The sequence below is a fragment of the Nerophis ophidion genome, linkage group LG23, assembly GCF_033978795.1.
Source record: "Nerophis ophidion isolate RoL-2023_Sa linkage group LG23, RoL_Noph_v1.0, whole genome shotgun sequence".
Taxonomy (NCBI): domain Eukaryota; kingdom Metazoa; phylum Chordata; class Actinopteri; order Syngnathiformes; family Syngnathidae; genus Nerophis; species Nerophis ophidion.
In genome coordinates this window covers 4,063,902-4,077,297 of record NC_084633.1, presented here as the reverse complement: position 1 = coordinate 4,077,297, position 13,396 = coordinate 4,063,902, and the positions used below count along the sequence as shown (strand labels likewise).

General features: G+C 36.2%; 1 protein-coding gene across 5 annotated transcripts in view; it reads left to right on the top strand.

Moving 5' to 3' along the window:
- card11 (caspase recruitment domain family, member 11) overlaps positions 1-13,396 on the top strand; it is an 83,507-nt gene that overhangs the window by 40,086 nt on the left and 30,025 nt on the right. For all 5 annotated transcript variants that reach the window (XM_061884989.1, XM_061884988.1, XM_061884987.1 and 2 more), the window contains exons 5-9: positions 5,407-5,555; positions 7,727-7,906; positions 8,114-8,260; positions 12,464-12,589; positions 12,674-12,877. In XM_061884989.1, the coding sequence (XP_061740973.1) occupies positions 5,407-5,555; positions 7,727-7,906; positions 8,114-8,260; positions 12,464-12,589; positions 12,674-12,877 (806 nt within the window). The remainder of the gene's footprint in view (positions 1-5,406; positions 5,556-7,726; positions 7,907-8,113; positions 8,261-12,463; positions 12,590-12,673; positions 12,878-13,396) is intronic.

Here is a 13,396-nt window from a genome sequence, read left to right as displayed (position 1 = left end):
GAATGCTAGTAACATTCATCATCTTGTGTCGTTATTATTTTACCAAATTTTTCATGTTATTACATTTAAGGATTTTTGTTTTGTCAGTATGGCGCTAATCTTCCTTCCTCTATTTATTTAAAAAAAAAAAATCTCTTTACCAGGAGGTTCTGCAAGTATTGCTGTTGGTTTGACTGTTTCGTGAGTTTCGGTTTACAGTTTTTTGAGTGTGTTGTTCAACCTTTGGTTGATAATTTGTACTTAATTTTATTGTCATAACAATAAAGCAAAACCCGAGTGCACCGGTAAGTAGTTAGTTTTTTTCTACACAAACATTTCCCAGTAGCCACACCCCTGGTCGACTTGGCACGCCCATAAAACACACACACGCAAATGACGAATGTGCAACTACGTCAGAGCCCAGACTAACAGACAAACGAGTGGCGAGATCGTGGGAATTAGTGGCATTATATATATATATATATATATATTAGGGGAGTGGGAAAAAATCGATTCGAATTTGAATCGCGATTCTCATGTTGTGCGATTTAGAATCGATTCTCATTTTTAAAAAAATTATTTTTTAATTTTCATCAAATTTTATTATAATTTTTTTTTTTATCAATCCAACAAAACAATACACAGCAAAACCATAACAATGCAATCCAATTCCGAAACCAAACCTGACCCAGCAACACTCAGAACTGCAATAAACAGAGCAATTGAGGAGACACAAACACGACACAAAACACACCAAAAGTAGTGAAACAAAAATGAATATGATCAACAACAGTATCAATATTAGTTATAATTTCAGCATAGCAGTGATTAAAAATCACTCATTGACATTATCATTAGACATTTATAAAAAAAACAAAAAAACAATAGTGTCACAGTGGCTTACACTTGCATCGCATCTCATAAGCTTGACAACACAGTGTCCAATGTTTTCATAAAAATAAAATAAGTCATATTCTTGGTTCGTTTAATAGTTAAAACAAATTGACCATATTGCAATCAGTTGATAAAACATTGTCCTTTGCAAATTTAAAAGCTTTTAAAAAAAATCTACTACTCTGTGAGCCTGTCAGCAGACTGGGGTAGATCCTGCTGAAATCCTATGTATGAATGAATATAGAATCGTTTTAAATCGAAAAAATTTTGTTTTTGAATCGAGAATCACGTTGAATCGAAAAAAATCGATTTAAATTTGAATCGCGACCCCAACGATCGATATTGAATCAAATCGTGGGACACCAAAAGATTCGCAGCCCTAATATATATATATATATATATATATATATATATATATATATATATATATATATACATATATATATATATGTATATATATATATATATATATATATATATATATATATATATATATATATATATATAGTTGTGTGTGTATATATATGTGTGTGTGTGTATATATATACAGTGTGTATAGGGTTAGGGTATATAATTATTCATCATCTATTTATTCATTTTTAAAATCAGATTAATAACACCTTTGAATTTGGATAAGAGGTTTGTTTTGCTACATTTACACAGATGCCCAGATAGCACCAACTTTTCAATGTATTTTGCATAGTATATATATATATATATATATATATAAATATATATATATATATATATATATATATATATATATATATATATATATATATATATATATATATATATAATAATAATTGATTAACGTGGACACCGACTTAAACAAGTTGAAAAACTTATTCGCGTGTTACCATTTAGTGGTCAATTGTACAGAATATGTACTGGACTGTACAGTCTACTAATAAAAGTTTTAATTAATCATTCAGTCAATCCCGCCCTCTTACGGCTCCTCGTACGTAATGACGTAATTACAAACGTACGTAACACGTGCACGCACATTAGCTTTGGGTGTTCTTTGCTAATATTAGTACTTTGGCTAAATAGCGTTAGCTGTCATTGAAAGTATATTCTATCATAACAACAACATCACAGTAATTGTTGCGTCAATTGGACGGCTTTTGTATGTGCGCATGCGCCCCCGCGCGCGCACGGGTCGACGAGACCGGGTGAGTGACCGCCTTAAATACCAATCAATGTAAATTATTACGACATAAACTTTGTAATTGTGAAAAATATAGACAATTGTCGAACAAATGTGTTCTACTAAACCACTAATGGTAACATAAGCCAGTAGGTGGTGCTCTTATTTTTTGCTTTGAAAAATGTAATTGAGGAAGGGTACGTCCTTTAATCGGGATTAATCACAGTAAAACACCTGTGTAAATAATTTAAGATAACCTATAAATTTGGAAACACAATTTGTATTCATTATAATATTTTTTAAATGTTTTACATGAGAGTATTATTATTTGCTTAAAAAAGTGGTAACAGTTTAATCTAAAATCCTGTGTGCACACCAGTCAGAGTCTCCTCACAGACCACTGACCGTATAAAAACCAGCGCCGCCTTTCAGGTAATCTACGGTCAAAATTAATTGCGTGATTAATTTGCATAAATACTTGAATAATGCAATAATAGTTTGTGACAAATCACGAGTTGACCCTTCACTCTTGACTATACACTGTACATATGTTTTAGGGTTGTCAAAATATATACTGTACGCTACAGGCCAAAAGTTTGGACACACCCTCTCATTCAATGCGTTTTCTTTATTTTCATGACTCTTTACATTGTAGATTGTCACTAAAGGCATCAAAACTATGACATCCGTGAAGTGAAAATTCTTACAGATGATTTACCTCTTGAAGCTCATCGAGAGAACGCCAATACTGTGCAAAACAGTAGTCAGAGCAAAGGGTGGCTATTTTGGAGAAAGTAGAATACCGTATTTCCTTGAATTGCCGCCGGGGCGCTAATTAATTTAAAACCTCTTCTCACTCCTGCACTTACCAAAGGCATGCGGTAAAAGTAAGCATGCGCTAATTATTTTAAAACCTCTTCTCACTCCGGCACTTACCAAAGGTATGCAGTAAAAATTTGAGTGTGATGTAAGTTTGGACCTTAAATCCTACCGAATTGATCTTAATCTTCTTCCCTTTATGCGATTTCAAATTACCGGTATTGAAATCAGCCTCCTCCATTTGGAAAATGATGACAGGGGAAGCGTCACTAGTGACGTCACGAGTTTGACCAGGCGGTGATTCTAAGCATGCGCTAATTATTTTGGAAGCGAGTTTGACCCAGCAGTAATTCAAGGCAGGCGCATACTATATGCCCTGCGGCAATTCAAGGAAATACGGTATAAAACATGTTTTCAGTTATTTCACCTTTTTTTGTTAAATTACATAAATCCACATGTGTTCATTCATAGTTTTGATGCCTTCAGTGACAATCTAAAATGTCACTGTCATGAAAATAAAGAAAACGCATTGAATCACAAGGTGTGTCAAACTTGTGGCCTGTACTTTATATTTTTAAAGCATTTATTTATCCTTTTGACTATGGATTAATTGTGGTTAATCACAGTAAATTACTTCCAGCCATCCATTTTCTACTGCTTGTTCCTTTTGGGGTTGCGGGGCGTGCTGGAGCCTATCTCAGTTGCATTCGGGCGGAAGGCAGTGTACACCCTGGACAAGTCGCCGCCTTATTGCAGGGCCAACACAGATAGACAGACAACATTCACACTCACATTCACACACTAGGGACACTTTAGTGTTGCCAATCAACCTATCCCCAGGTGCATGTCTTTGGAGGTGGTAGGAAGCCGGAGTACCCGGAGGGAACCCATGCAGTCACGGGGAGAACATGCAAACTCCACACAGAAAGATCCCGAGCCCAAGATTGAACTCAGGACTACTCAGGACCTTTGTATTGTGAGGCACATGCATGAACCCGTGCTGCCCAGTAAATTACTTGCCTGCATAATTTTAGATAACCTAAAAACGACACCATTGTATTAATCTGCAACCATACATGATTAAAACAATATTATTTTGTGATTATTCATATGCCTTGACTCGTTGTTTTTGACAGTCCTTATATATACTGTATATACAGTTCATCCGGAAAGTATTCACAGCGCTTCACTCTCCCCACATTTCTTATGTTACGGCTTTATTTCATCTAGTCCACAAAAATTCTAAAGACAATACCTCATAATGGGAATGTGAAAAGGTGTTTTTATTGCATGTTTATGTAAAATAAAATAAGAAAAAAAAATCACATGTACTTAAGTATTCACAGCTTTTGTTCAATACTTATAATTACAAAACCTCAAGTCTTTTTGAACACAATGCCACGAGCTTTGCACAACTGTCTTTGGGCAGTTCCTCTTTGCTGCACCACTCAAACTCTATCAGGTTGGATGAGAAGCGTTGGTTTTCATCCAGGATGTCTCTTCTGTTAAAGTATGACGAGACAAAAAAAATGAATGAGCCAAAAATAACTACTATGTTGCTTGTCACAAAGGGCTGTTAATTATCTCGGTGAACTTGTTGACTGCACCTCAACAAACAATGAGCCCAAAATACACAATACTATGATCACAGCATTAATTACCCTACTTCCTATGTTTCAAAGTCAAGGCCCACGGCTGATATTTGATTATTATTAGAACTGGCCCGCAGGCTACAACCGCCTGCTGCGGTTCTGCACGCACCAATACTCCCATCAGTGTTGGTGCTAGGAATTTTCTAAATGGGGTCCCAGGGACCCCATCAAGTCATGAAAATGGGGTCCCACAGTAAATTTTTGGTGTCCCACTTTTTTGTAACCGTTTTGAACACAAATGATAAACGTATGCATGATCCTGTTATATCTAACACTCTATATTGTGTTTTGGAAAAAAGTTGTCATAAACTCTACTTAATTCATTTAAAAAAAAATTATACAAAAGAAAATACATTTATTCAGTTATAAACATTCAGTCACTTTCTTCTTTCCTTCATTGATGTAAACTTTACCGCTTTTTTCTATATTTTTAGTGAAAGATTTTCAGAATATGTTTGTTCTATTTTAAGCCAAGCAAGACAAAGAAAACAATCCAAAGCTGTCTTTATTTTTTTAGTTTTAATTCCATGTTTTTATAGTCCGGCCCACGTGTGCACAGATTTTCCTCCATGCGGCCCCTGATCTAAAATAAATTTGACATCCCGGTTATAGGGAGATTTGATAAAACTTTCAGGAAATGTCAGAAAAGTTATAAGGAACAAGTTATTAGATGTTGAGGGTGATTCGGCTCACCAACTAGATTCAAGATTTTTTGGCGTATTTTTCACTATTGGGACATAGGAGCTATCCAAGGTCTGTAATCTTTGAGTGCTTTTCCAATTGGACTATTCAACAGGCCCCCCAAAAAGTGTGTGTTTATAACAGTTCTTGAAATTGTGACATATTTATAAGCATATTAGCCTGTAACACTGGTGCCAATGCTCACTATTGGACAATGTGTGTGGTCTCCAGGGCACAACAAGATGAAGGAGGAGAAAAACTCCTACAGCGATGAGCTGCATAGAGTCAAAGATGAGAACTACAAACTGGCCATGAGGTACGCCGCGCTGAGCGAGGAGAAGAACATGGCGGTGATGAGGAGTAGAGACCTGCAGCTGGAGGTACGGATGAAAACAGGCTTTTATTTACAGTTGCCAAGGTAGTAGTACCAGTAAAAAAGTCACACTATTGTGCACGGCAGTATACAAAACAACGCCCATTGCACCAGGAAATACATTTCAGACGTTTAACTTTAAAAAAGAAAAAATCCTGTAATATTTAGCAGTTTCAACATTAGAAAAAATCAAACTACATCCAATACAAAAGGGTGCATGTTGTAACACTCTGAAAATATCTTTATTCAGCTCTAAATATGATAATACGCATATTGAACTACTCCAAATGTGTATTGGCCCATCTCAGGCAACTTTATTTCATATTTGTACATGGTTTCTAGACCGAAAATGACTAATTTGAGTAACTAGACTCAAAGGAGTGAGTTTTTAAGCGTAGCAACTGTGGTACGTGTACCACTGCTCCATCTAGTAACATACAGGGTTTTATTTGCCTTTATTCAAACACAGTCTTACTGTTCAAACTGTGTGCAACGTTACAGTGTCCAAAATATTGGATGTACTTTATACGAATGAGAATTTCTTGGAAATTTGGGAATTTCAGAAAAACTGTGAATTTTTTAATATATTGATACCAGCACAATTGTCCTAGATTATATCAAAGGGTTGCTGTTGTAATTTTTCGAATCAGTTGAAATATGTTTGAATTGAGACTTGGTATTTCGGAATTCCTGAAATTTTAAGAAAACGGGGAATTTGTAGGGAAAAAAATGATTCGAAGGTGGAATGGTTGGAATTGGCTGAAAAATATGGACTGTGAAAACTTTAAGACAAGAGGTGGAAAAACTGCCATTCTGGGAATTCCTGGAAATGTTTTTGAACTAGTAAAGCAGTAGTTTGATTGTCTAAGGTGCTGATCCGCCTCCGCTTAGGATGGTTTCCTGCTGGCTCCGCTGTGAGCGGGACTCTCGCTGCTGTGTTGGATCCGCTTTGGACTGGACTCTCGCGACTGTGTTGGATCCAATATGGATTGAACTTTCACACTATCATGTTAGACCCGCTCGACATCCATTGCTTTCGTCCTCTTCAAGGTTCTCATAGTCATCATTGTCACCGACGTCCCACTGGGTGTGAGTTTTCCTTGCCCTTATGTGGGCCCACCGAGGATGTGGTAGTGGTTTGTGTTGTGGTTTGTGCAGCCCTTTGAGACACTAGTGATTTAGGGCTATATAAGTAAACATTGATTGATTGATTGATTGAAAGGTGAGTGGAAGGGGTTAAAAGTGGAACGGTTCAAGTCAGTTAAGGAATGTGGAAATTGGCCCATTCATTTTCAATAGGAAAAATGGCCCGGAAAACTGGGAACTCTGTTTTGTGTTTAACAAATACTTGGGCCTGTTAAGTTACTGTATTTTAATATTGGTTATTATGGTGGTACATGGAGAGCCAAGTTTTTTTCTGAGGTGGTACCTAGTGAAAACATTTTGAGTACCACAGATCTAGCAAATGCATAAAATATAGCCACAGAGATTTTATGTTAACAGCTGGTTGACTCTTAACTAGATTGAGATTCAACCAAAAATGTACAACAAAGATGATGATGCTATGAAGCTGTCAAGATTGTACAGTATTACCTCAATTTAGGAGCTTAATTGGTTCTGTGACGGAGCTTTCAACTCAAAACACTTTCAAATCAACATCTCCCGTCAACATTTATTAAAATCAATTTCATTGGTTCTTGTGCCTCCTCTCCCCAAAAAGCACAGCACATTTTTAACATGTAACATACCTTTTAAAAACAAAAAGAAACATTTATATAAAAACATATTTTATAAAACCAATACAACATAATTTACCGCTAACAACTACAGTAGTTGTTTGAAGTAATGTATTAATAATGTACAGCATTTACTTTGGAGGTTGGACTTCTACAGTATCTCATTTAAGCCTTTCAACATCTCTGGACTTCGTAATGGCAGCTAGAGATTCGATCTTAAAGATCTAAAAAAATTATTTGGGAATGTCCTGATTGAAAAGGGCCGCCTCGGTCCCTAATTTGCCCAGGTCTGGTTTAGCATGAATTAACCTACACTGGTTTGGTTATAGCATCTTTATTGTACAAAATGTATCAAGGTGGCCCCTCTGCACTCTTAAATATTCTTTCTTCGAACACCCCTGGTCAATCTGTTCATTTTGTGTCCTCTCTGTTTGTTGCGCAGATTGACCAGCTAAAGCATCGGCTAAACAAGATGGATGAAGAGTGCAAGATGGAGCGGAAGCAAAGTCTCAAACTAAAGAACGACATCGAGAATCGGCCCAAGAGGGAGCAGATCTTTGAGCTCGAGCGGGAGAATGAGACCCTCAAGATCAAGATACAAGAGCTCCAATCCATCATCCAGGTGTGGACAAAAAATTATGTAAATTGCACTCGATGCTTGGATTGTGTTAAAGTATATACTGAAACCCATCTTCTCCTTCAAGGGAAGATGAAGAATTAGAATCGGGCGTTGTCATAAAAATTTAACATTTGGCCTAATGTCTGATTTCAGTTTTAAAAAACAGTTTACGAAACGGTACTTTTTCCCCCGTGCCCTCTGAACGCTTAGCCCGGACCTGTGTCTGCATCGGACAAAGACATCCTCGACATTTTAGAACACGACAGACAGGAAGCGATCGAGGATAGACAAGACCTGGTCAACCGCCTCTACAACCTCCACGAGGAAGTCAGACAAGCAGAGGAACTACGAGACAAGGTGACACACACTCATAGGGTCAGAAAGAAGATAAGGTTTACACCAGGGCTATTCAACTGGCGGCTCAGGGGGCCAAATCCGGACTGGTAATGACATCATTCCACCCTCCGAGTTCAGTTCTTTCTTTCTTTTCTTTCTTTAGTTTATTTCGAACATGAACACACTTACAGCATAATACATCACACAAATTCATATCATTTCACTTTACATCATGTTCGAAAAGGAGTAGGAAGAAGCAAAACTTATTTAATCCTACCCCTTTCCCACTTCAGAGCGTTTACAATTATATACATTCATTTACTGACTTTTTTATAGTAAAATGACATCCGTGAATGAGTATTACAACAGTTTTGTGATATATAATTAAGTCAGTTATTATTAACATACCGAGATGAAGAATATGTTATTTTTAATAAAGTATTTCTCATAATTCTTCTTTGTACTTTGTACTTAACAGTTGAAAACTTGTGAGGAAAATATTTTTGAAGCAAATGATCTCTGTTGTATAGAGAAACTTGGACCACTGTTAACACATTGATAAATCCTTGCATTGACATTTTAACCTTGCTAGAAAACGTCAAACACTGGGGTCCAAAATTGTGTTTTACAACTGAGGCGTTCCTCAAGGTATGTAAATTAGTAGTTTGAGTTCATTCCTTTTTGGTATTTACAATATTTTTTAGAATGTGATTTGTACAACGCTGTAGCTTGTTTACTCCAGATGCAGTCAGTGGTAATTTCTTTAGTTATACTAGTGGTGTTCCTCAAGGTTCCAGTTTAGGTCCTCTCTTTTTCATCATTTGATCTATTCAACTGGTGGCCCTTGAGTTCAGTTGCAAAAAACTTTTACATCAGATTTTTAAAAACATGAAAATGCTGTAATAGAGATGATCGTTAGGTATTTTTTTTTTGCAGAGCGTCTTTAAAAACAGCAGTGCGCTCTTATAAAACGGAGAAAATAAACAGACCAAAATCCTATGTCTACTGTATAGGACGCTGGTTCTCAGTACTGATGTGCCAATAGATAGTGAAATAGCGATACCAGATCGCTATGCTCAAATATTGATTCTCAAATCAAAATATCGATACTTTAATTCAGGGGTGTCCAAACTTTATCCAATCAAGGGACGCATACTAAAAAGTGAAAGTATGCAAGCGCCATATTGATATTTTTTTACTTTAAAAAAATAGTAAAGACAGATCTTAGTGTCAGCTTTGTATTATAGGTAACTAAGTTAATTATTATTAAACATTTGTTAGAACATTACAGCTCTTTCTCATTAAATTATGATTTTTTTGCTCTTTTGTCCTACATTTTCCCTTTCCTTTTTTACCCATGTAAGATTAGAATAATAAGAATAAAAAAAATATGATTGTGTAACTGCATAACCTAGTGTCAAAAAAATCTGCCTGTACAAAAATATTAATGTTCAGTCACACATTTAGGTGTTTACTATTGTTGTTGTAATTATTTAAATTCATTAATTAATACGTTAATATTATTGAATTTTTTAATTGACTAACTAATTAAACATTGTTTACATAATAAGCATATTTTATTGTTATCTTGAAAGCGTATAATAATTGAGATCAGGGGTGTCAAAACTTAAAAGTCAAGAATGGGGGAAATTTTTATATATATTTTTTCAATAAAATATGCTATAAACAGATGTTATATATATATATATTTATATATATATATATATATGTATATGTGTATATATATATATATATATATATTTATATATATATATATATATATATATTTAAAGACACAACTTTGTGTTAAAGGCGACTAAGTATATTATCAATAATTATTTGTCTAGAAAATTTTGAGTTTTTTCTCCTTACATTCCAATTTTTTTCCTAACTTTTTTCTTATTATTGTTACTGTTGTCGTTTAATTAATGATTTGCACACATACAACTTTTACAATTTTAGCAGACTCATTAGGTATATTTGCACAAAGTATCAGATTGCATACTAGTCCTAATTTTACTGGGTATTGGATCGGAAAGAGGCTCCAGCGACCCTGACAGGGACAAGCGGTAGTAAATGGACGGATGGATGGATGGATGGATGGATGGATGGATCGGAAAGAAAATCAGTGGTATAGCACATCACAAGTTCTAAGGAATATATAAAATAAGACCCCTGAAGCAAGAAATCTGGTCCACAGGTCCTTAGCTTTCTAGAAATGTGCCCCCAACATTATCTAGTAGAAAAACCCTGGTTTCTTGTCTATCTAGATATATGCACTTGACAAATATAACAAATAACCTGCACCTACTTCCAGATTACATTCTGAAAGTAATGATGTAAGAGTATCTTAATAGATGCATATGAAGTATTTAATCTACTGATACTTGAGCAATATTTACATGACAATAATGTAATGGCAGGAAGTCATTATGCAGCATACCAGTTTAATCAACAATCTAACATTTATGACACATACATGACTACTAACTACCACAGAGAAAGGCAACAAAAACAACAAACAATAACAATCACCCATGACTTCTTCAACTGTTTACAAATGTGCCACAAGGCATGCTGGGAAACCAGAAGCACTGCCAGTGACTCTACATATGTTCAAGCAAAAACAAGAAAAATACCTGATATGAAGGACAAAAAATACATATTTGATCATGTATGCATTTACTGCCTAAAGGGGCCCGCTAATGCTGCCATCATTGACATTTATTTCATAGTTCTGGACGGCACTTATTTCATAGTTCTGAACCTAAAAAGTATGTCTACGGGTAAAATCCCCACCTCCCCACGCACAAAATCGACACTGTAGTAATTTTAGGTCTGTTTTTTAACAAGTTTTAGTACATTTTGCAATGCTCACTTTTAGCTCAAAAATGTGGGCGGACCTGCATCAGCCTGCTGTTGTCACCTGTAGAAGACTGGAGGCATTTTTATTTGTTTTGGTAGCATCCTCATCCCGAATCATGTTGTTTTGTGCATTATTTGAAGGAACTATCAAATATGTCTGCCAGATGCATTGTTGCTGTTTGTAGGAATACAACTAAAGAAATGGTCAGTCTGCATACATTTTCAAACGATGGGGAAAGAATGAGCCTCTCCAGTCAAATTGACTCGTTCAAAATGGGACAGACCAAGCGAGAGGAGTGTAATTTGCAGCCATAATGTTCTAAAATCTAAAGAAGAAGGGTTCTGGTTAAAGTTTGGATGGAAAAAATGCAAAAGACTCCAGCAAAAGGCAATCCTGAAAATCAGGAGCACCCTTGAGAGTAGAAAGACTGAGTCAGAACCTGCAGAGAGAAGAGCAGTCCTTGCGCTCAAGAAAGAGAAAAAAAGAAGATGTGACACTAGTATTCTATTTTGCGTCCTCTTCTACTGATGTTTTCCTTAAGAGCTTTGAAGAAATGCTAAAAAGAGCATTAGGAAACACAGGCTATGCTCTTTATAGGAGAGGAGATGGAAAAGCAGAGAGGTCCGGAAATAGCCAATCATCCATCCCATCCATCCATTTTCTAGCGCTTATTCCCTTTGGGGTCGTGGGAGGCGCTGGTGCCTATCTCAGCTACAATAGGACTGAAGGCAGGGTACACCCTGGACAAGTCGCCACCTCATCGCAGGGCAATAGCCATTCATTTATATTGAATTGTATAAAGATTTAAAGTAATCATACCGGTGTATGATTACTTTAAAGGCATGTAAAACAATCGTTTTACATGCCTTTATGATGACATCACACCAAGAGGGGGTTACAAGCAAAGTTGGTTATCTAACAGTTACTAAAAATGTATAATATTATGGGAAATTACTACCAGATTAATTTCAGGTGCAAAATATACTTAGAGAATTTGTCAAAATATACCGTTGGTTTTCAGTTTTTGCAGTGTGCACACTGACAACATCATTAAAATATATTTTAGACTTAGTAAATCCAAGTTGTGTCTGTATTTGATCCATATTGCTCATCATGTAGGGATCATTGAAAAACCACACAACTTGACCTCCTTTTACATAAAAGCTTTTTCGCTAATGTCACCGTTACATATTGTATTTACATCTCATTGTCATTGTGGTGTGTCTGTGTGCGTGTACGTGTGTGTGTGTGTGTGTGTGTGTGTGTGTGTGTGTGTGTGTGTGTGTGTGTGTGTGCGTGTGTGTGTGTGTGTGTGTGTGTGTGTGTGTGTGTGTGTGTGTGTGTGTGTGTGTGTGTAGTACCTAGAGGAAAAAGAGGATCTGGAGCTCAAGTGCTCCACACTGCAGAAAGACTGTGAGATGTACCGCAACCGCATGGACACCATCAACATGCAACTAAAGGAAGTGGAAAAAGAGAGAGACCAGGTGACACACTAAGTTCCTATTTATATTCCAGTCTCGATACAACTGTCATTGATAATTGTGCGTGTATTTTTCGGCCATGCACAGGCCTTCAGGTCCAGAGACGAGGCCCAGCACCAGTTCTCACAGAGTCTGATTGACAAAGACAAGTATCGCAAGCAGATTAGGGAAATGGAGGAGAAGAGCGATGAGCTCCAAATCGAGATGGTGCGGAAAGAAGCCAAGCTGGTTACGCTGGAATCTCGCCTAAGGCGCCTCTCCAAGGACATTGGTAGCCCAGCCTTGGATCAGGTTTGAGGTTTTGACAATAAAGTAGGGCTGTCAAAAATAATTTAACTCATGTGATCAATCTAAAAAAATGATCGCATTATTTTGTGCCGATTATTCATGCAATTTGACCGTACATGCTTCCATTACCATAACTGTGGATGGTTACCTTTTTGGAATTTTGCCTATTGTTCACAATCATCAGGAAAGACATGAGAAAATATGTTATTTATTCATTTTTTTTCCATACTTAATAACATGCCATCAAAAGATTGCTTACAATAAAACTTACGAGAGCTGTGCAATTCTGCCTATTAACTTCTCCATTGAGGTTTTGTATACATGATATATAGGTAATGTAGTAATGGCCACTTTTACAATAACATTCAATATTTACTTATTTTGCTAATTTCAAGTATACGTGGCTCATTAATTTAAAAAATGCATCACGTTTGCTTTTTTTTTCTTCATTACTGATTATTACTCAGTGCAGACTTTATGAGAGCCAACAAACATAATAAACCATCACTTACTGTATAAGGT